The sequence below is a fragment of the Acanthaster planci genome, linkage group LG04 (genome assembly GCF_054643075.1).
Source record: "Acanthaster planci isolate LZ-2023a linkage group LG04, COTS_SCS, whole genome shotgun sequence".
NCBI classification, from domain to species: domain Eukaryota; kingdom Metazoa; phylum Echinodermata; class Asteroidea; order Valvatida; family Acanthasteridae; genus Acanthaster; species Acanthaster planci.
In genome coordinates this window covers 15,807,901-15,832,957 of record NC_141780.1, presented here as the reverse complement: position 1 = coordinate 15,832,957, position 25,057 = coordinate 15,807,901, and the positions used below count along the sequence as shown (strand labels likewise).

At 41.3% G+C, this 25,057-nt stretch overlaps 2 protein-coding genes across 5 annotated transcripts in view; one reads left to right on the top strand and one right to left on the bottom strand.

The window, feature by feature from the left end:
* Nucleotides 1–303: 303 nt before the first annotated feature.
* The window catches only part of LOC110974010 (sentrin-specific protease 8-like), a 39,281-nt gene continuing 14,527 nt past the window's right edge, over nt 304–25,057 (bottom strand). The window contains exon 6 of the mRNA XM_022225301.2: nt 304–2,390. Coding sequence (XP_022080993.2) covers nt 2,221–2,390 — 170 coding nt within the window. The 3' untranslated portion in view covers nt 304–2,220. The remainder of the gene's footprint in view (nt 2,391–25,057) is intronic.
* LOC110974009 (histamine H1 receptor-like) overlaps nt 6,178–25,057 on the top strand; it is a 117,879-nt gene continuing 98,999 nt past the window's right edge. For all 4 annotated transcript variants that reach the window (XM_087135224.1, XM_022225299.2, XM_022225295.2 and 1 more), the window contains exon 1: nt 6,178–7,206. The gene's annotated coding sequence lies outside the window, so the exon portion shown is untranslated. The remainder of the gene's footprint in view (nt 7,207–25,057) is intronic.

Genomic DNA, 25,057 nt, shown 5'->3' with positions numbered 1-25,057 from the left:
GGCAGGGCGGTGCATCGTTATAATGACATCTCTTCCAGCTATACCGACGCGTTGCTCTGGAACATTCGCTTTTCGACGACATTATGTAAGCGCGGGATTTCGACGCAGTGAGGAGAAACGCTCAGGATTCTAGCACTGCATGTCTTCATCTTCAGATTTCACCACATGCTTAAAATTGGTTTTCGTAAGCTTAAACCATGCTTAAACAATTCCACGCAGCTCAAGGACGAATCCAAGATTTTTTTGCTGGGGGGTCGGGAAATGTTTGTTCGTACATGTGTAAGGCAGGGGTGGTACCACATATCAAATGTAGTTATCGCCGTTGATGAAAGTCATTTTATTCTCTTTGTTTTGTCGTTAACCGTACACGCAAAATAGCATCCATGCATGGTTTATACACTTTTAGGTCTTCCTCGAACATTCCGACACGGGCCCCTGTAAAAAGAAAAAAAATAGCAACGAACGGATTGGAGATCATCAACCTGACACTTATATTTCGATGTCACTCATCGAGAGAAATAAGAAATCAGTCTGTAAGAATGATGGCGAAAAGATAAAACGGTAACCAGCAATTGCTTCTGTCAAAACACTGTCACTGGTCAAATGGATCTAGTTTCGCTCCTGTATCACTCTTGAAATTAGACCACTGTGGACCACAATGCAGCGCCCTAAAAGTGGCAAACACGAGTAACCAACTGATTACTTGACAGGTTTTGGCTTTACTCAAGTTTTGTTTTTTAGTCATCAGCGACGTCACAGTGGAACCCCAGCCCCATCCCCCGCCCCCAAACCCAGCAATCTGATCGGGTATGACCAAAGAATGCCCAAAAACCTCACTGTCCGTGACAAGATAACAGCAAACAAGTCAATTACGGGTACTTTTCACTTCAGTGGCCTGAGGTGCTGCGGGAATTATTGAATGACGGCTAATAAATCGCTGGAGGTTTTTTTTTCCAAGCAAGCGACAAGTCACACTGTGATTGGTCGGCATGTGTTTTTCCTCATCCGATTGGAAGATGAAGGGTGAAAAATGTCACTTTCCACTGACAAAAAAATCACGGGTGTCACACATTACAGATATTGCCATCCCGAAAAAATACAATATTAAAGCTAAAACTTAATACTGGATTAGGAGCTTTTAGTTTCAGCAAAATATACATATACCTGTAACTGATTTCACATATTCATCTGTTGGAAATATACTGTTATAAATAACTAAAAAGTTTAAATGAGTTGCAAAGTAAAAAAAAGGCTGGGAAACAGGAAGCAGGAGATGAGAAGCTCAATATTTTACTTGTCCTGCCCTTGGCCTAATAATTTACAAGAGAATTTACAGACATGCTATTACAAAACAAATTTCTACATTTTCATACATTTATGACTAAGATGAGTACAGGGTCAAAGCAGGCGATCAAAAACATCCCCCCCCCAAAAAAAAAGATCGAGACTGGATATGGAGGTTATGTAGACCTTCAAGATGTTTCTCTCAAAAACCTGCCTGGACACTCTCTGCACTAGATTCAGATGGTCGTCAAGGTTTTGTCACCAAGCAGCACACATCCCCCCCCCACCTCACGTTTTCAGATGTACCGGTAGGGTCCTGAATACAGAAACTCCTTCCAGAAGATTTTTTTCACAGCAGTTTACGTGTACAGATGTTAGAGTGTCTGTCTACTTAACACTGAAACGGTGTACCCATGTTGAATGATTATCGCTATGTAACATCTAGCAAACTCGGCAGCTCTTCACAATTACCAGCAACAGGATCTAGACACTCCATCTACTTCTCGATTCTCAAGAGACACCTCTTGTCAACTGAAACAGCAACAAATCCATGTTAATTATGCATATGATTACGTGTTTATAATATACATGCATTTCCAAATTCCAAAAAATGCAAACAAGGGACTACCTCTTAAAATCTGCTCATCTCAGAATTCCCCAAAATATTAAGTGAACAAATAAAATAGAATTCTAAGTCTTTGCGGGTAGCACATGGAGCAGTCCAGAGTAAAGCCCTTTCTCAGACCAAAATTCTTACAATCCTCCATCAGTCGGCCCTGCTTTGTACCCAAACATCCACCCATTTCTTGATGTAATGTATGCCAAGTAGACTTCCCATCACGGGAACAGCACTGGGCTCACATCAACCATCTTCAGAAACTCCTCAAATGACCTCCTCCGGCTCCCCCCCCCTTCCCCTCCTTCTCCAGCCTCCCATCATCTGCTGCTCTGTCTGGCCAGGCCCAGGATGAGGGATTTTAGTTCCTTCCGTTTGTCCCCGACCACCTTCCCCGTCACTTTCTGTCGGAGCGCCTCTGCACGGCCGTCAATCATCTGCCGGCATAGGTGTTCGGCCACGCAAATCACGTACAGACCGCAGTCGTGACCTGAACGACACAAAGGAGGGTACATGTATAAATGAGAGTCATGATTCAAATACTGACATTTGAATCAAACGATACTACATGTATTCATCTTAAGACACAAATTTCTTGGCAAGTTCAGAAGATCATACCTAATATCAAAGAAATGTGAAGGCTGTCGGACGACTGCACATGCACGTCTACATTCCACTTGATAAAAAAACAATTTGAACCCAGCAACCCCTATCAGCAGAATGAAAAGTTATATTTCAAGTCTCCCATGAATATCACCAAGATGAAGTTCTCAAGTAACAGGTTTAGTGTTCCCATACTTTGCTGTCAGTCTTAGACAAGGGTGTTTAGTTTCACGTTGAAACATCCAACCATTGAACACTTTACAAAATCAGTCTGCCACCTCAAGACTGACAGAAACTGTTCTCAAGAATAAGAAAAGTAACCTAACACTTTTATTTGTAATCCCTCAAAACAGATGAAAATTGGCAATTTCAAAAAGAGAAAGCCTTCTTGTTCATCCTTGGATGCTTTTCAAAGACTCTCCCATGCCATTTCACTTCAACCTCCTAGGAATAAAACACAGGAAGTCCTCAATGTCCAAGAAAGTCATTTTAACTTCTGTTGTGGTCAGTGAAGTTTGAACCATTCATGTACCTGGAACGATTTCACTTCAGTTTCTCCGGTGAAAAGAGCAAAATCTCACAAGCCGCTATTCCATTATCTCAGAGGGATGTAATCATGAGAGACATTTCTCTACTCAGTGTTACCCAATCTCCAGATAAGGTGACTGAAAAGAGAAACTGATGATTCTTGAGATCCTTGAGGGAGAAAAATTTCAATACAAACCCTCAGCCTGGGGGGAAAAAGAATTCAATGCAACCTTCAGATGCTGAAAGGGCACCGATGAAATCAACTCTATCATATCATCTCATGATGTTTCATCTCCCTTCATTATGAATTGCCAGGGAAGGCCTCCATCTACAAAGATGTCAACATGATGCACTCTGCATGTACAGTAATTACCTCCAATGGGAGGCATACCCCCCATTTCTGTTGAATTTGATGGCTCCAATTAACCTGTGTACATACATGTACATTTACATGCCCCACATCCTGTACAGATATGCCATTTATGTGTACACTCAAAACAAAGCCACCATCCCTAGCAGCTAGGGGGAAAAGGGATGACAGATGAGGAAGCTGCACCCAGCATAGCACCATCAATCAACATCCATCTCACCAGGAGACCATCCCTCCACCATGTGACAACCTCTTGTGATAACCAGCAACCCTACCAACAGATACATGCCTACATATTTTCCCTAATCAGTGGTCAGGGCCAATTTGGAATGTCACAGATAGCTTCTGGGATGACAGACAGAGGGGACCGGCCCTGTTCACTTGCCACTCATCAGGTGCACATGTGGTGCTCTTCCTTAAAATATCAATTCAGAAATCAGCCAAAGGCCAATAAGCAATGATAGCATTGTGACAACAGGCCAAGGGTTTCGTGAGCAGTGGTAAAGATCCCCGTGCTGTGCAGTGAGTGACGGGATGGGAGACTCACTAAAAACTACCCAACCTGGAATTGTTGGTTTTAAAAGTGGGGAGCCTGGACATCAGGTTTTTCCTGTCTATTTACATGTATACAAAGTGCCAAAACGTGCTTGTCGGTACCCATCTGTTTTCAAAGTGTTGACTTAAAAAACAAGCCAAGGCATTATACCGTAGCTATAACAATTACATGCACATGAGTGAGCATTTTTCCTCACCAGAGTGCACTTTTAATTTGGAAAACAAATTTCAGGAAAATAAATAAAAAACCAAGGAAACAACAAGGCAATAATACATGTAGAGTACATGCACATATTAAGAATTCTGGCTTGGCATATTAAGTGATGGGGGTGAAGCCCAAATTTCAACCACAATGATGAAACGTCATGCTTCACGAGTCAGGCTGAACAATGGCTTTTCCAAGTACACAGGCTCCTCCTAGCCGTGAAGGTTAGCCCATAATACACGCACGTGTAGATGGGCTTGCTTTGGTGTAACGGCTGGGTGCACGTGCAAGTACATCTTTGGTATTTTGGTTAAAGAAAACTGCACATCTACATGTACATAGAAGTTTTCACCTTGACAACAAAAGCCCATCCAGTTAATATCGTTGCTTGGAGCACTGATAACCACTGGTGTATAATTTACACAGAACGGTACATGTACACAATTGTACATACATGTAGGTTTTGACAAGGCTTTCATTCCAATATGGAGGAGGAAATCTCCCTGTTGCAAACTTTGTAAAACCTCCTGCGTTTGTGACGGGAAAGGTCTACATAGAGACATGCCTACTTTCAACATGTTTGAAATATCAACACAGTACAGGCCTAGGGGTCTCTGTCCTCTGAATTAACAACATCCTGTTTCCAGGTAGTGGACATGTAAGAGAAAACAAACAATACAGCCACATGAATGCTAGTCATGCCTTGTCAAATCTGGTGGCAATTTAAAGGTGGTGTAAAGTGTACTTTAGTCTTTGACAGGCAAACTCTTCATCCTTTGCTCAGCTACGTATAAGACCTCCAAAACAATTCAGCATTTGCAAATTTAGAATGTGGAATTGCCCTGTGAGAGAGCAACGGTTATAAATATATAAATGTAATGGAGATGCGGCTGCAGTTGTGGCATGGGCTAAGTAGATGAATTTAACCGCACTGAAAATGCACCTCTGTGTTTCAATAAACCTCATTTCCAATTTCTCTTGAGCCCTTTCAAAAACGTTCTTGTATTTGAGTGCAAATTGTTTCTAAATGCTAATTTCCACATTCATGAGCTAAAAACTGTGCTGTCGTTCCAGGGAGAAAACCGATGTTGTATTGCTTTGTGCATAAAACCAAATTGAGTTTTTGCTATTAGGATATTCTACATGTACACGTTTCCTTCTCTTAGGTGATTTGTGGTTGTTTGAGTGCATGACAATAAACATGTAAAGAGTAACCACAGGCTCACAATTTGAAAGGAAATATCTTTCAACTGATGAGTCGTGTCTTCCGTGCTTGACATCACAGCTATAGTGCCATACACACATTGTACATGTTCAGCATGGACAAGCTTAACCATGCACTCCTTAATACACTTCATCCCAAAGGAATGTCAACTTGATTGTGTGCACACACCCTTACATAAAAATAAGTGTGTGAAGCACAGTTTCAAATTACTCCCATTTGAATCAGACTATCTTTCCTGGGTTATTTCCACCAAATGTCCCAGTATGAACATGTACATGTAAAATGCTTCCATTCCTGGCAGCTTCCTCCTTTTTCAGTGCATTCCAAAAATCAACATGTATTCCATGAAATTCCCCAAACACATGTACATACTGAAAACTGCACAAAGTATGTGGCGAAGATAACGTCAGTGCCTGGACCCTTGAATGACAGAGGGACAACCAAGTGTATGCGTGCACTGGCAGATTGAATTCTCTTGAAGCAATATAACTTGACAAGTTACAATGTAGCTGACCAGTCACAATGAAAACTTCAGTGCTCTGGGAAAGGTCACATCACGGTCACAGACAGTAAAATGTGGGGAAGCATATGGCGGGCTGTCATCAACACGGACAAGTACGGGCATTTGTGGAGTAAAACCAGGGACCGTGAAATGGAGGATAAGGAGAAATCCACCGAGCGTCAAGCAGAGGGCTTGTAACTAAAAGTGGTAGTCATAAAATACGGTTTGTAAGGTTTTAATCGTTAATCAGGCTTGTGTTCCCCCGTATCCAAAATGGCTTGGATTGCACAAATAGCCTATTTGGTTTTTTTTTTTACAAACTGTAGAAAGTGGCAAAACCTGAATAATTAAACCTCTCAAAATCCAGAATATGTGGATTACAACACCTGGTAGAGGCAAAAAATCCTGAGAACTAACACCCTTGAAAAACTCAAAAGCGGCTACTAACACACCATCAAATGTGGGACGCTGAGAGAGCCTACTGCAGGACAAGCATTTCTAACACCACTGAGCTCCCAGGTAAATCAACATCAGGCTCCTGGTTGAGATGTCCATGGACAACCTTGAAGAGGGCATCATTGTACAGAGTTCACTCAGCTTTGCTCCTACATGTACCTGAGTGAATGAATATACATGTATATGTACACGGGTTTATAAAAGTGTAGCCCATTAACTTGTAATATGAGTATTTAATAAAGTTCTGTCAGTAATCTAGAATAGCATCGGTATGACCCCATCACGGCACTGCCTCTGCATGTAGGTGGCACTGGTACACAAATGGACATGAAGATCTTTCATGCATGAAGGCTCATTCAGTGTTACATGTATTTCTTTCCTAACACAAAGTCCATGCACCCGACTGGCATACTACAGCCCGACGACACAGCAAACCTCCTTGTTTTTGTGATCTCTGCACGAAATGGTAACGACAGCGCACGACAGTGTTACTACCACCAAGAAGAAAAATTGGTCTTAAGTGAACTGAGAGGCATCCGTTCTGGCAGTGGTTGCCAGGCAACAAATTTAAACCAACTGCAGTCTTTAAGAGAACGAGGCCCTGGATTTTAGTGCATGGCCGAGCCGGACTGCGGGGTTCACGTGTGTGCAATCTTCCGAGCTCAAGGGGTGCGATGAATTGAGGCAACTGTGTGGGTGTGCGGTAGAAGTATGTACATTGATGAATCTGTGAAGACTGTAGGGTAGGACTAACACTGTCAATGTGTTCTTGGTGCTGGGGACTTTGAGGTTTTTCTGTACGGAACCTGCAATGGATCTTTGATTGCCTTCAAGCCCAAGATTGTCTGACAGCAAATTCCAGGTTAGTTCTCCTTTGCTTTTTTAGCAACTCCAGTAAATCTCACTTTGCAACTTGATGTTTAACAGACAGGTACCAGACACTTTCAAAGTTCTTGCGTCGAGGATGCATATAATAGAAGCACATGTACCGGTATGTGTCAAAGCACAAGGCTGGCTTGAAATTGGACGCTAGTGGAAGAGTATGACACTTTTCTTGGATCATACAGTACATGTACATCACACGTGCATAATACTTGGAATATCAGAAGTCATGAAAAATGCCCATCAAAAGTGCAAAGTTTATGAAGATGTTACACCTTTTTATTTCATACACCCTGGGTGATATGCAAAGTAAATATACTCCAAAAAACTAGACCCAGTTCCCCTTAAATAAATACTGATACTCTATGAAGTCATTATGCACCAATGGCATAGATAATGTAGATACATGTATATGTTTGGTAGGCTTCCAAATGACTTCATGAATTGGTCAAATTGCTGCTAATACATATTTTCATTTGCTTATTAAAAAGTGTTGGGCTAATTAAGCCTTTTTAGAGGAATCAAAGGAACAACCAGAAAGTAGAAAAAATGTGCACTTCCCTCTGTGAGACAAAAAGAGACAGGTCCACTTTATAGGGTAGAAATGGACGGGGTGCACTCTATAGACAAATGACATTTCCATTTTGACAATCCCGACTCTGATTGCTTGCTGTGATTAAAACCTCAGGTGACAGAGAACCGAGCAAAATAGAATTCAAAGATCTCATTGCTCATTATAAAATCCCCGATTCCACTGTGACAGTCACAGAGAGCAAAGACTTTTCTTGTCCCCCCCCCCTGCTATACTTGAAATACAGTCTAGTCACTCACCATGCTGACAGTGACAGTACATGTACATGTACATGTATACTGTGACCAGTTGAATTCCATCAACGGACAAACTTTGCAGCCGACTGATTGACAGAGCCGGACTGATTATGAATCATTGACAGTGGCAAAGCACTGATGTACATCAACCGTCAATTCTGATTTAGGTGGAGACTCTGAATTATCAAAAAGAGTTACTTCACTGATTTTGACTGAGGGAACGACTTTGTTCAGAATTGAAGTTTACATGTATAGGAGGATAAAATTAATCTTAATCGTAGCTGAAAAAGGAACGGTTAATCTACGGAAAGGAAAAAAAACTGAGGCCAACAGCGAGAGTGAACTTTCTTCATATGCAACCAGTTGGAAAAACCTTCCTTAAACATGAAATGGTAGTAAAACTATAATTCATAAAATGACTTCAAGTGGCTTCCACAGTGCAGTTTTCTGGCCTGAGGAAATTTGATAAGGGTAGTAACTGCAGGTACATGTACGGCATAGGCACCTGTAATCTCTCTCATACATGTACACATGTACATAGGTAATAATCATCCACAAAAATTGATTATGGAGTTTCTGCATTATGGTACAAGCCAGCGCAACAAGTTGATCGACACACGCATGCACACATTACTGCCTGGTTATCCCTGTCACATAATAGCATGGGTGCCCCATTGATGCAGCCAGCATTCTCCGGCCTACACCGAGAAGTTATGCTGGAAATTTTAATTTGGATGATCCCCGGGAAAACAAAAGGCCGCAGGGGTGGGGAGTCCCTGAACCTGACATTTTCAGAGAATGCATCCACAGAGAGAGAGAAAAAAAACACATGCCGCAGCCCTGATTCAAGATGCTTGGGGTCCTAAACATACACCATAAAAGGGGAAGATGGTGTGCTTTTACAGTGCAACAGAATTCCTTCCGTCCCACTTCTTTTCTTCCGTTTTATCCCTAACCCTGCAGAGTTCTTAGAAATTTGCCAGACATTTATTTTTGAAAGAATTTCCAGAAAAAAAGATCAGGGGTATTTATTGAAGAATGAGAAAAAAATCCACCACGCATTCAACAGAGGGGTTGTGGGAATGATGACTTGTCATCAGTGAGTTTATAATAGCCAACAAGGCATGACTTCTCTGCTAAATGGCGATGTCAAGTGAATCTTGTTCTGGGGGTACAAGGCAAAAAAAGGAACAAAGCCTGAGTGATTCAACCTGTCAATTCCAATCCTGTAATTCTGGGGACAAAAATCTTTCAAAAATCCTGAGAAATTACTTGCGTAAATATTGACTTTCCAAGCAAACTCAAAACCCCCTAATTTATTAGCCTAGCTAATTAGACAAGGTTTGCATGAATGAAACAAACCACCTGTCCACTGTGTTTGGAGATTACACAGATTGGAGAAAAATTCTAAGTGCAAACCGAGAGAACACAGCACACACATGTACTAGTAAAGTACATGTATACCCCGGTACACTCACTATGTCATTCCCACGTATTTGAATCGGTGACACAAGAAAGTTCGGGTGGACTGTGTTACAAATGCGCATTTCATGGATCTTGAGCAAAATGGGCAGAGGGATAATGAGTACTAAGTACATCCTCATATCACTACTAGATGTCTGATGTAAGTGCCAGTCCATGCTTGTAAATTTCTGACCAATTCATCTTACTATTCCTGAATTTCTTCAATGAAATTTTCTGCTGTACACTCTACCTATACTCGTACTTCTTTCCAGTTTCAGCACGTTCAGGATCATGGCATACAGGAGGCTTACATGTACATGTACAGTACATACATGTACATGTACATACGTATACAACTACATGACATTTGCCGCATGTTGTTTGCGGTACCCGCTGCTACATCTGATTCGAACCAGCCAGCCGACACCGGCAAGCTCGGTGGTTGGGTAGTTAAGACGTCTGCACTAGTAAGGAGGAGGTCATGGGTTCGAGTCCCACCCGAGTACGCTTGTGGGTTTTTTTTCACAAGCCTTCGGGGCATACACTGAGCATGCAGTGTTAAAATACACGTCGGGCAGGGCAAAAAAATCCAATATTAATATGACATTTCATGCCACAAACTTAACATACAGTACATGTACATGTACTGGTATTTTTAGCAGGATCAAAATGAAATCGTTTACACTCAGAGAACCAGAATAGGGCTTGAAATGGCGAGTCCTTGTACGAAGCGCGAATTACAAAAGCAAATGTCCAAAATCTCCAAGGCCCAGACTACAAAACAAAAAGAGTCAAGTTCACATTTTTCAAACACGCCAAACAATAGAATGGCAGCTGCATCAAGAAAAACATACTTTGACTAGAAACTGTGGGAAAAAAAATCAACCACTGAACTCAATCAAGCACAAACAGTACATCATGCAGATAGTTTTTTTTTTAACAAAGAAAACACCCCTTCTATGGTGCTTTACAGACCACCCAAGCCAACGCCGAGTAGATACATGTACAATGCATGTCAGTCCACTCATCAGACCCTTTACTTTTGTGGCACAACGTAAGCGTCAATTAGTGAACAAGGGTATTTGCGAGGGCCTGCATTAACGTCCATGAAATTGAATTTCACAACCAAAAGATGCTTTTTATCTGAGAGAAAAGCTAGGGAAGTTGCTGACGCACATCCGTCGTCTGCACAACAGAGGCCCGGATTTCCGTTGAATAGGTGGATATCTTCTTGTTACGACAACAATCGGAGGTGCTTGGCCCCCACCTCGTCAATCTAATTTGCAGCGGCAAAGTACACGCGGGTAAATGCTGACAAATAATGTACAGTACTCAATTATTTGCGAACTAATGGAAACATCGAGCAAGTTGACGCAAATTACTCTCGTAAGGTCAAAACGCGGATGCTCTGTGGACAAAACTCGGGTGCCTGCCACAAAGGACATGGAAGATGACAACTGAGGACATCAAGGGATACATTCTTTGTCCCCTTTGTGCTCTGTCCTCTGTCAAAGTAAAACTCATGAGCAGAGAGATATGAGAGTGTGTGCTGGTACACGTGTACAGATAGTTTATCCCTACAGTGGAAAATAATCCAGGATATCACGTACATGTATTCAAGTTTTTGCTGTTGGGCACGTTCTTAAACCTTAAAGGGGAAAGAACAAAGGTTCCAAGACTGCTACAATGTGAGTAAAGACACTCCCCCTAACTTGAAACAAAGTTCTAGCCCCGTGAATATTCCACTCAAAAAGTCTGCTTTCTCATCTCATTTCAATTATTAAATTATGAAATTTTAAAAGATATCCCCCTTTCCAGGTCATATTAAAGACAACTGAGCAGATCCCTTCAAAAAAAGTATGTCATGATTTAAAGAGCTGTATGAATGCACCAAGGACCTACATGTACATGAATGTACATGCAAGTAAACAGAATAATTATGCAAGTTACACGGCAGTTTATTTTCATAGGTAAATGTACATTGGACATGTATGTACCGCAAAGTGGTTACATTAGCTGTCAAAGTGGGGGGCCGGGGAGGGGGGGATTTCAGGGCCAAGGCTAGGTCTGACCAAACAAACCATTTAAAAATGTTGTCACGACTACCGGTACATGATGTCTATGGTTTGAAGCAGCTTAGATCAATCACACAGTACTGCCTTAAACTGCAACAGTGTACAGCCTATACGTACATGTACATCATAACTGTTTGATGCATTATCAATTTGTCTTGCATGGTGCGGGTGCAGTGAAAAACATGACAAGCCCTTGGCAAAGACCGTGGAAGATGGTGCTCAGCAAGCAGCCAAGCAGCTGACAAAAAAGATCAATGCTACTGTACCGGTACACGTTCATGTATGCCCCTGAGCAGGATAATTTACTGTTATTTCAAACATGATAGAATAAAGCAAGAGTTATTGTTATGTGACTGATATACCTCTGTCGGTCCCAGAGTATTAAGACACAGCACAGTATGTACTCTTACTTCCCGGCAAATTTGCCAAATGGCAGGGCACTAATGCTAATGGACAGATGTGACTGGCAGCACAATTGCCAATTTGAGGGGGTCACTTGCAAACTTAGGTTGAGCTAGCAATCTTGACGATCCATCCGATGCAGGATCCATCTGCATCCCGCTCAAAATCCAAAAGGATGTATAGCTCAGGTCCCGATTGCCCTGCGCAATAACATCCCGGCAACATTTTTACGATACACACACAGAGTGCAAGTGCGTTGCATGGTTGGCAGGGAAATCAGAGAGCTACCGGTACGAATTCACAGACTCTGTGAACGAACAGTGCATACACACATGTACATGTATGTCTTACAGGCTCGCACTCCGGCGCAGATGGCAAGAATTAAGCACCACCTGATTTTCATTTGGATGTGCAACATTTGCTCCCTGTTACGTTCAGGAGAGGCTACGCATTGCTGGCGCCTCTTTGTCTTAGAAGGTATTTTTGGGGGGGTTATATTAATTGAGTTACAACGAATGCGCAAAAGGTTTACTCAAGCCTGTTCAAGTGATACAAAGCTCTTGCCCTCTGAGGACACCTAACACAAACCTCTGTGTACCGGTATTGTTAAAATAGAGGACCGTTGTTTACAATTTTGCCTAATTTCCATGTACATGTATAAGACCAGTCATCAACCGGCTCCCAATCAATATGATACCGGTAGTTGAGCCCTGCAAGTTCATCATAAGTCAGTCTCAAGCCAAATAAGTCTATCTCAAGCTACGACACAACATCTTCATCAAGGGAAGCATTCTTTTGTCGTTACGACGGGTCTAGTGAAAGGACTTGTCACAGGACTACGATAGTGACAGGGTTTGAGATGGACTCGACTGAAAACCCTGGTCGCTTGTCCTCAGTGAAGAGGAATGTTCTTTCATTTGCGTCTTCTCATACACAGCCCTGTGTACCGGTACGTACTGTACATGTATGTGTACATCTCAGGGCTACAAGTGGGTCTCATGAATAGCACCCTCAATAGCCCTGCAAAGCCAGTGTACACTGTACTTCGTACACGGGCATGTTGACATCAATAATGCATCGATCGAAACATCATACTGGTAATTCTCATTCAAGTCAATAATCTACCAAATGAATTAATGAACGAGCCCTTCATTTCAAGCAGCAAGCAGCTAATTATAAGATGGACATTATGGACACATGAACAACGGGGCTAACCTTCAGAAACTGCCTCTGCACGCTGACTTCAAATTAACTGCACTCTTTCAAGGGTGCCATCTGTACTTTTACACAGACAGTCAGACTTGCAGGATCAATTTTAGATGGCTTGCACCAGCCGTATGAATGCACAATAAAACAGAGAGACAAAGGGAATCAAGTTTCTGGATGATCAAGGTGAATCGATAGTGGCAGCAATATATTTCAGAAAACAAAAAGTGGCATTGTATAATTAATGTAGTGCCACACACAAATACACATAGGAAGCAATTACAATATAAACTCTAAAAAGTACATGCACCAGTGCATACCCTTGTTAACTTTTACTGTGGTCTGTTTATCAAATAAGAGAAAAATGACACTAATGTTATTACCATGTTCATGTCTGCAGTATTAAGTTCCCTTCATCAGATACACCTGTCCAGTCTAAACACAATTACGTACCGGTACCAGTATACATGTATACTGTGCTATTGAAATTACCTAGACATTCTGGAGTCTACGTGTACATCTGTGGCATACCCCAGGAGTTGTCATGGAGGAGGCTCGGACTGGAATTTATGCCCTTTCCCCAACGAGAAAAAAGTGATGATACTCATCCCTCCCCCTTAACCACAGGGGATTACATGCATGTACGGTTATGCCGGTATCCCAGCTAAGATGGAGGTGTGTTTTGTATCTCTGTTTTTCTAAAAGTAAAAAACAAAAATTACTACCTCTTGGAAGGGGGGCCTAGAAGCCTCCCGAGGCCCCCCTTGGGTGTGACACCAGTCTTTACCCTTACCAACATGACCAAAACTGGACTGCTATCAAAGCAGTTCGATAGCATTGCAATGGCATTTTGACAGCATGTAACTGCTGTTAATAGAATTCACATGTAAGTAGCATGCTACGGATTTGAATGAATCATGGACTGCTACTATCAGTATTTAAACAGCATTCCCGATACACTGCACACCATGAAGCACAGACATGTTGGTACATATAGTTGGCGGGTTTGCTAGATTGTTTCACTGCAGAATCCTAGTCTAGAAAGAATCTAGTACGTTTGCACGGGAAATGTGCATCTAGTCTGAGAGACTTAGGCTACATCCGAATCTCTTGTCTAGAGCTAGGTCTAGGTCTTCGCTCCATTGGAAATGCGTGGAGACGCGCAGACAATAGACCTAGCCGTAGCTCTAGAAGCCTGTTTTGGACACGGCCTTACAGTCGTAAGGTATATGACTTTTTATACTTCAGCTACTGAAAAGATTTCACTATATCCCCACCAGAATTAGCTTACTCAAGAGTACATGTGTGTCAGTTTAGAAGTACGCAATTAAAGCATTAGCAGCGGTAGATAGACCGGTCCCCCGGCAACTGCCATACATGTACATGTAGGTTCCTTCGATTTTTCATGTTTCAGATTTATATCCACATGTATTCATGTATGTACATGAAGGCTATCCCCCCTTTGCAATCATGACCCAAAACTAAGGTAATTTTAATTGTTGGGTTCTGTCAAACATGCATGTTCGTGTCCCCGTAACCGTGACTAATTCTTGCCATTTGTATTCTTAAGTCTTTTTCCAAATTTGGGATTGATTAGTTTATACGCCACTGCATAAATCTCCAACTCCAACAAGAAGAGAACAAACGGCGAGGTTACTGGGTGAACTTATGTACATGTACATGCCTGATTAATCTTAAATGTCAACTTTAAAGAAATCCAAGTCCAATTCTCCATTTTCTAAGATCTGTTCAGTGCATGCATTTTGTTCCACAAATGCGGATGAACTTGGGATGTGTTAAGTGATGAAACATCAGAGAGGACTTAATAATATATCAAATTCATTCCAGCCTAGTGCTAAATATAATTTTTAAAAATCAGATTTTATTTGTCTTGATTTTAAAGGGCATATATAATTTGTTGTATTAATTAAACATTTGGGTTTTAATAAACGCTCTTTCATTTTTGCACATTTTATACTCTAGTTTTCATTTCCAGTGTTTTTAAACAAAACTTGAAATTTAAGACTTGGAAACTCCCATGATCAATGGTGGAAGCACTAGAATTGTAAGCCGAGCTTGCAAAAGTAGACCGTACATGTATTATACCATAGGTTGACTGCATTTGTGAATGCTTTTCTCATAGCATAGACTGGGAGTCTCTTTACTCATCACCCCATGAATTTATTCGCACACCGCTGATAGCCGTGAAAAACTAGAGCAAATACATGCACACATTTAAGTACATTATCAAAGTATAAATTAAATCCATAAAAAGACAATTACGTAAATAAATTCAGGAGAAAAACTAAACCACTCGCAAAATAAAGTAGGAGCTACACGTATTTAGCAGTGTTATCAGTTACTGAGTTTGGGATTCCTGGGTTCCGTAGTTGGTTAAATTAACTACATATGGAAACTCCTTATATCATAAAAACTTACAATCGTTCCCGGGGTGAGAAGTGGCCAGTGCACAGAGTGAAGGCTAATGGATATATGGAGGGTTTTCTGGGGGCTTACATGTACGTACAGAGTCATATCGGGGTGCTGTACGGATAACGAATGGCAGCACTACAAAGATTTGAAACAAACATCGCTGTGAATCACAACTATGCCAACTGAAAATGTATGGAATAAGAGCATAGCCCCTGAGCTATGCCAGATTATTTTGGCGTCAACTGGATCACTTCTGCACACTTAAAAACTCTCTTACAACGTAGGCCACAGAGATACATGTAAATTGGAGGCAAAATTAATCCTCGGAAATTCACTTCTAAATTTAGCTTCTATTTACATGTAGGAAGCAAAATGTACTTACAAGAGGTGGCTACAGAAATGGGACTTAGGGAGTTGGTGGAAAGCATGGACACAACTGAGTCCAAAAACGCTCCCCGCCCGACTACATGTACATGGCAAACGGGCAACCAAAGACATGTACGCGTAACTGCATGCTGAAAATACATGTACCAGTACCAACAGGTGTGATCAAGGGAAGATTGACTGGATTTTATGGGGACTACATCATGTAAATTCTGACTCCAAATAAGCGAAATATTCACTCGAGGGAAAATATCACGTAACAGATAAAAAGACATAGCGGTGATGATAACAATCGTTTTACAGTGTTTTCACGGGGCCAAACAATCTTCATAACATGTGCGGTACATGCGGGCAATGCCACTGCAATGGAATAACAGTTTGACACACGACACATGATGTGTGAATGCACGTACACTGTACCGGTACTGTTACAAGCAGGCAACAGGACCATGCCACCAATGTGTCTGTACTTCTTTTGACACCAAAAGATTTTATTTGTTTAAAATTACTTTATTTTGCTAATCATGGATGTTAACGTGGTTACATGTAGTTATTTAATGACGCCACAAAAGTGTCATTCTATTAAATACCAACTACCACTTTTTACACGTCAATGCCACCTAAGTTGGTGCTGGTCCTTTTACCATTTGGTTCATGAAAGTGTTTGCAAAACACTACTCTTGAGATGTGTAGAAATGTGCCAAAACGTCATTCTATTCCCGTGAAATGGCCTACATGCACATAAGGTACATGTGCAGTGCACGTGGCAGTGTGTACACCCAGTCTCTAGAGCTTTTTTGTCTTACAACCCATTTCGTCCACATCACGTACATCACATTCATGCACGTAGGCCTACCTGTACATGTACAAATCTGACATCTCTTTGTATTCATCACATAGCACAAAAACACTCTCAGTTCCAACTGCATGTACAAAGAGTATATTGAAGTTGTTCTTGGCTTTCAACTAGTTCCCTGACTTTCAAATGGCCACGTACCAGTACCACTACACTTGACTACAATGGCAACAAGCCCTGTTTAATGTAACAGCTTGAAGCACTTTTAGAATGTCAACAAATGGTACATGTACGTGTACATACAGTGTATGTACATCAAATGTGCTCATTCTGGACGGCGTTCTTTCAATGCATGCAGTCCAAAGGGAATTCCATCACAATGTTGTTGTTAATGCTTTTCATGAATGCTGTAATTCCATGGAAATATTTTTTTTAAAACCATATTCTACAATATCTGAACATACGTGACATGTAGCGGTACATTATCTACCAGTATATTCTCCTTAATTTTTTTTTTTTTACTTTTCCCCGGTATCTCACTATTTCTTTAGCCCAAAGCTGTCCAACGTCATCCTTTTTTCCTGTGGGAACTACATGTACTATATTCTTCAAAATTCCCGAGCAAATGAAAGGAATATAAGACTCATAACGCACAATACCGTCTGAAATCGATCCTGCCAGAATACATGTACTCACACACATGTACGGCACAGTGCCTTCTTGTACTGCTATAAAAGAAAAACAAATAATGGTTATTGTTCACACGCTACTTGAGTATCAAATTAGAATTCCTGATGTAAAAATGGGAGAAAGAAAACACAGGAAGCTGCAGATGTGCATGCAAGCTCCTTGGAGACTAGAACAAAAAAACAGAGACAAGGGAGTACCCTTCAACCCGTCGAGAAGATGAATACCTCCAGCTCAGACACTTTCTCGTGCCCCTTCCGTCGATGCTGATCAATATGATTTATTTTTCTTCTCTTCCCTTTTTTTCCTCTCTGTTTCAAGATTTCTGTGCCTCTAGACCCTGAATGCAAAAACACCTGAATCAATGCAGACACAAAAAGAGTTGGGAGATCAAAAAGGAAAAACAGTGGCTGTGGGTGATGGGTGTGTTTGCTCAGAGAAGACAGATAGGGAACTGACCATCGGTGGTTGATTTAACTGCTGAACTCCACTTAAAGGTGAAGTGGAACCACAGATCTGGAGGATCTCTAGCCAAATTTCAACTGACCATGGCAATTATTCAATTATTGTGACAAAAATTCAAACTTGGTTAATCAGTAAAACCAGTAATCTTTATGCCTACCAATGTGTAGCGAGTCAGTTACAATTCGTAAGCAAACGACAATACGTGACTTGAAAAGATATGCCACACAGCAACCGTTGAAATAAACCTCAAACAAGGCTGAAACTTGAATAAGTAAGAGTCCTTCTTTGGATTGTGAGCAATTTGGTTACTTCGAGTGAGAAATGCACAAAAAAGAAATGATTCACTCTACAGTATGTAGCTTTAAGAAGAAAAAGAGAGAGACAGAGAGAAAAAAGTCCTGATCAACTTGTTTCACTGGACACAACGAAGGAGGTTTTGTCCAGATGTGCCTGAGAGAAAGAAAAAGATCTGAGATGGGTCTTGTCAGCTTGAGATCTGATTACTGAGTGCACTCAATTCTTGGCTCTACATTGTATCGCGGGCCAATGTTTATTTCGACTGGGACTCCAATGATAACATGACTGCCACAATACAAGCCTCCGAGTTACATGTACGTGTATGCATCTTCCCGATCGATTCTAAACAAAATAAAGAAATGATGACCTGACACCCGTGGGCACTTTCAGCAATTTGTTTTTCATGCTTGTTCTCTTTTTTCAACTGTCATTCCTTAGGTTTCATTTCTTAGGTAGACCTGCATTTGATCAGGTGAACTTGACAGATATATCCCAAAGGTGGCACACTGCATAATATACATGTACCATACCTCTTGTGATTATAAAAGTGTGTGGACATATACTTGAGGACAAACGACCATCTCATCACAAACTCACAGATTGATTCAAACATGTACAGTACAATATCGTACTTGCATACTCGTGTATTCGCCGAGGGTGCCATTTGTCCCTGAGGGTGTACAAAACACCATGGACCCCTACACTACAGGCAACCATTGTTTTGTTATACCATGGCAATAGATTTTGCTGGAACAATCGTATGGCAGACAAGTTCAAACTCTTTGACAAATTGAAACACATGCACAGTGAATCAGATACTACGTTAAATTTCAAGGAAAATTATTGATTGTGATATCCTTTCCTCCCTGTCTTCTTTTTTGGGGGGGCGGATCTAGGATTTATAACAAACTTGTTTCACGGAGAAACCTGGGATTCATAAAGCACTGGGAGTTTTGTCGACTGGTTGAATTTCAAGAAATTATTTACAGCAAATACTGTTGAAAAGTATTGACAAGATTGAAGCGCAGACAAACAGAGACAATGGCATGAGCGTTTTATATAAACAGCAATGGTGATTCGGATTGTAAAAACAGCAATTACAGCATGCTCGTGTTCCATGAGCATGTGTAAATGTATAGCTGGGAGCACGAACAGAAATGTCTAACATTAAACTGGGGGAGGGGGCCGTCATGGTCAGAGTGAAGAGAGTAGCACGTGCAAACAGACACAGTGCTTCAAGAAGTCCCCACACAGAGCACATCTCCTACAATAATTGGCGCGTTCTAGTACCATTGCGGCTATCCACCCTCGTACCCAAAATTACACAATTACAACACAGTAGACACAACACATCAACTGTGGGAAAGATCGCCATTATCGTTACCCATCATTTTTTGCTGCCAAGCAAAATCGCCAGTACACGCAACGTGCATGATACATTCACACTTGTAGCACATCACGTGATTAATTTCCGACCAATAAAAATTGACTATCTATGACCGTGGTATAACAAACATGTCTGTTTAATGCACACCGGTACAGTGATGTTGGTACTTAGCTGGTTCCATACTTGCACCCCAGGTGGTCTGACAGCATACAGTCTTCTAATTTCATTGGTACACTTCAACTTTTCTTCAGACTATACCTCAAGACTAGTATTACTCAACATCTTAATTGATTGATGAGCTTCAAATTCATTCTTTTAAATATTTGATCAACAACTTTAAAATTGATTGGACATACTGTACAAGTAGAATTGGAAAGGGGTTACATTGTACATCGGACTCGTATTGCAATGTAGCATATTGTATGTGCATGTACCGGTATCCAGCACGTGAGTATAGCAAAACTGTCAAAAAAGTGCCCACATGTATATGTACAATGTATGTACGATTTACAGAGAGAACAGAAGGTGATCTGACCAAAAATCGTGTACTGATACATGTAGGTATATGTAACATGTACAAAGTACATGCATGTAACATGTAAATGTAATGGAGTAATAGCCGTTACATTTTCTAGTGCAAATTTAGGAACAAGTTCTTGGTATTTACAGGATTGGTTTGAGTTAATTATGTGTGAGGGCTCCACCTGTCCCAGTAAAGTCCTTAACCCAGTCTGTTGCAGACCTTGCGTTCAGTCTCCCCCAAGCCAGCCAAGCTACACGAGCCGGTAACAAGATTGCATAGTTTTTAACACAATTTATGTTTGAAATGCGATCTTGAAACCTGAGGCATCATTTTGCATGGCGCGCAATCATCATGTGCTCGACGCTCACATTTCATAAAATTACTGGTACACGTAAATGGGTACGAGGGTAGGATGAGAAAAATGACATAAAAAAAGGGGGTGTCGTGTATCATGTTCTACTTATGAACACATTGTGATTGGGCGATAAAAGCTTCTGGTGTCGTGACTTCATAGAACTTTGATGTCTAGCTGTCTTTGGGAAATGTAATACGGTTGGTTCCCTTATTTGTGTTCATCATGTAGATTGTAGAGGACACATTTGTTAAAAATGAGTGACACCCAAAGCTTACAAAGTTTGCTGAAACCCAACTCCACTCAGTGGCATAGCCAAGGGGGGGGACCTGGGGCACGTGCCCCGCCCACAAATTCCCGGTGCCCCGCATGTGCCCCCCCACCACTGAAAAAACGGATGAATGGACATTGAACAAAGGCTAACAAAACTTGCCCCCAAAAACCAAACTGCTGAAAGCTGGTGCCCCCCCCATAAGATGCTTGTGCCCCTTTTGTGCCTCCCGCTAGTAAAATCCCAGCTACGCCACTGACTCCACTACAAAACTATACAAATTACACATTTCTCCAAAAAGAGTCATTTTATTTCATCTTAAAAGGTGTAGAGGCTTTCAAGCGCAGACCTGAGCCTACCCGGTATGTCCTACATGCCTAGTTTCAGGGGCAAAAAAAAATGAAATTGGATATACCCGCGAGTCCTCCTTAGTGAGCCATGAAAAATAAGCGGGGGAAAACGAGTCGGGACTCAAAACAATGAGAAGTGCATGAAGATGAGAGGCAACCAGGGGATTGACAACAAAATTAAAACAAAATATTGATCTTGCGAGATACTGTTCACGCGAAACACTTCGTGGACTGAAAGGAGTCTCTGAGGAGGAAATTTCAGCGATTGGTAAGACAATTCTTGACCTAGTATTGACAACTTTTTTTTAACTTATAACAGGATCTCTCGCATTCCACTTGCAGAAAGATGAGATTGTCGAGGTTACGCCAACAAAAATGGCAGTTTTTCTCTTTTTCCATCGCTTTTCATATCAAGCCCCCGCCAGCACAGCATCCTTACACCCATCCCCCTCTACCATGTCTACTGGGTGAAAAAGAAGGATCAAATTGCTCCAGAATGCATGCAGCATGATCACTGTATTTGTCTTAATTGTCGATGGGGGTAATTTGAAGCTCGCGCTGCACTTGCACGTACATGTACATGTCATCTACAGCTGTCCCACTTGACACTGTTCTAGAAATGTCTGATTTTCCATTCCAATGTACAGGTATTTAGGGTCTAATTGTGTCCAACAGTCCTTAGAAGTCTTGCAGAATGTGCAGTGCAGAGGCGTAACTGGGGGTACATTTTGTGGGAGGGGGGCCTCTGGGGAAGGGCTCATTTTTAAGAGAGTTACACTGGGTTTACTCATCTGACCATCCACAGATTTTTTTTCTGTTTCTCATTTCTGTGGGGGGGGTGCACGGGAGCACAGGCCTCAAGTGAATGTGCATGAATATATGCATGTACCCGTATGGGTGTTCATTTATTGTACAAGTACATGTAGCGGTACTTCCACGGCAGTGCATGGAAATCTGCCAAGAAGTGATGGGACAAAACAAAATACATGTGCATGTACCAGTTTATACATGTAGGACCAAGTCACATGAGCACACACTCTCAAGTCAGTTTAAATGATATGAAAGCACAAAAATAAAATAAAAAATTTAATAAACCATCTTAAAGATCTAGCCTTTGGGTCCATGACCTTTTAGTTTTACCCTTAACCACTTCGCACCAGTGACAGATATCAATGTTAATGATGCTGGGGCGGGATAATTATTCTGTTTTCAAAATTCCTTAAAAATTCTTGTCTTCACTGACTGGACACTAAGTACTTACACCCACACGAAGGACTGTCTGATTTCTACTGTAATCTGATAGACAACATCTATTGACGCTGGAGTATTTCAGCCAGGCCGGTGCCTTGTAAAAAGAGCCCAGAAATTGCGGTGTTATGTAATTTTCTTTTGTTCACGAAACTGGCACAGTGTGCTGCTGACCTAGCTCTTTTCAATACAGGACAGATTAGCAGTGGTACTGTGTGGCTCATCACTGCGATGTTGAAGCACTTTTGTTCACGGTGGTAATCCATTTGTGCTAAATCCCCTGAAAAGGTGGTATACTGTTTCAAAACAAGGCTGGATTATCTCCACTTTTGAGAGTGAAAAAATGTTGGTACTGCCCATCAGCCTGGTCTTTTGTTATGAGTACAGTCTTTTGTCACAAGGCCCTGTTCCTTTTGTCCAATTTAGGAGACCCTCGCCACACATATAAAGAATACGTCTCTGGTACCGGAACTCCCAGCAACAAGTGGTTAAATTTGCTTTAGATATTTGTTTGACCACATCTGTTTTTGGTCAGACGAATGCCAGAAGTGGTCGGCAAATGGCAGGCGTCCGACTATAATTTCGCGTTCTGCCATGGGAAAGCAGTAAAAGCAAAGTGGTTATTGTGCAGGTTACGTGCTGGGTACCGGTATTTGCTTGTTATTGGCCCAGTACCAACAAAAACAAGAGCACTCAGGCACACTACGTGCAGGTACATGAGTCTGGCGAGAATGAAAGGAGAAGCTTGTACAGTTTCAACTATAAATCTTCAAGGATCTGATTCTCAAACACAAATGTTTAAAGCATGTTGAGAACTACATGGATGGGATATTCAGAAAAGACACACACAGGTGTATGAGTTTTTATGTGTGACGCTGAAGCCAGAAAACAAGGTACATGTACAGTACATGTACAAGTATTTTAAAAATATGGAAAAATATTGGACTGCATCTGGCAAACACTCTCGCACGTGACAGTAATAAATAAAGAAAAATCCCTTTAACATGCACCGTACATTTTGTTTGGTCTGCCAAAAATGATTGGAGTAAATAGTATTTCAAAAAAGCCCCATGACAATTAAGTATTGGAAAGTTGACATACAGATGATAATATCTCGTTCCCCTGGGTGAAGTAGCAAACATAAGTTACAGAATATCTTTATGTGCACCTTCCATTATATGGCTTTTGAATTGTCAGAGACGTTCAATTTGATTAATGCCATATCAAGTGTATTTATTGTTGCCTGGCGATAGAATTTTCCTTTCATGTCCTGGGAATGCCCTGCAGGTGAACGAACGGCATGTTTGCATCTCTGGCAAAAGATCAATGGCTTCAGGAAGGGGGAGACAATCTCCCGAGTGGCCAGCACGGCGTTGGTCTTGCTGACCAATCGCAGGCACCGGTGTGTACAAACAGCCAATCTCGTGGGAGATCCTGAGTGTACCGTAGTGCGTCTATCAACCACTGATTGGTCAGGTGTTTTGACCATGCCGTGGCCTGGACTTATTAAAAAGCCAGGTGTTTGGTCCAGTCATTAAGGTGCCCTGCAAGTCTCGTGGCTCGCACACTATCAGACCGGGTAGCTGGGACATCCAAGTCCCTGGCAGGTACACACAAGCATACAGGTATCAACATGTACATATATCTTATGCCTGCATTTAGCGTAAACACTAGAGGGTTGGTCGATGACCTTAAAGGAATAGCAAGTACGTCAAAAAGTTCATTTGCAATATCAGACAATAATCTCAGACTAAAAGTATACATAAAGTACACATGAAAGGGGTTTAACCTTTTGGTTAAAAGGATTTTTTTTCCATCCTCAGCCCCGTCTCCTTCATATTTTTAATCATGGAATACCGTCTCATCCCAAAGCCTGTTTTATCCTTTTCATTTATTTGTGAATTCTTTGTCTGTATGTACACATTGTGTATTTTCAATGAGGGATAAACTGCAATAAGAACTCTGGCCCTAGAACTAACTGTACATGTGTGTATAATGAAAACATACCCTGTATTACAGTATTGTACAAGTACATGTATGTGTACATACCCAATCATGATCAAATCACCGACAACCTTTCAACACTTTGCTCTCTTCATTTCTTGCTTATGGTGTACGGAGAGAATTTTTACTTGTTCTGATTTGCACATTGACTTGGCGGTACATCATGCGCATATGTTCGTTGCCCATAGACTGTGCATGTATTTAGTTTGTGTATATGCGCAATAGCGACAATAATGATTGTCGGTCTGAAAAATTATTCTAGCAGACGACGCGAATTGGTGGCGACCCACGTGAGGGATTGGTACTGCCATTCCCCTTGAAGACCTCGTGTGTGAATAAATTGCCAAGAGTCTAAATGGTGATATTTAATAGCTTCTAATAAGAAGATCGCTGGAAAGTAATCAAAGGAAGTGGAAAATGTCAACTTTACGACAAAGTATAGTTATGAAAAATTATCGGTTTTTAACCTAACTTTGTGTCTTATTTTCACAGTTTTGCCAAGTTTACCTTCAAATAACTTTACATGAAAGACTAGTAACTCTTATGTACAAAAAAGGTTATTAAGCCTAGGAAGAAAACTTGAATTCACTTCGTTTTTCATTGGGACCCATTTTTGTCATTTTCCATGTTTTTACCGTTATTAGTGCCCAATTTTCACA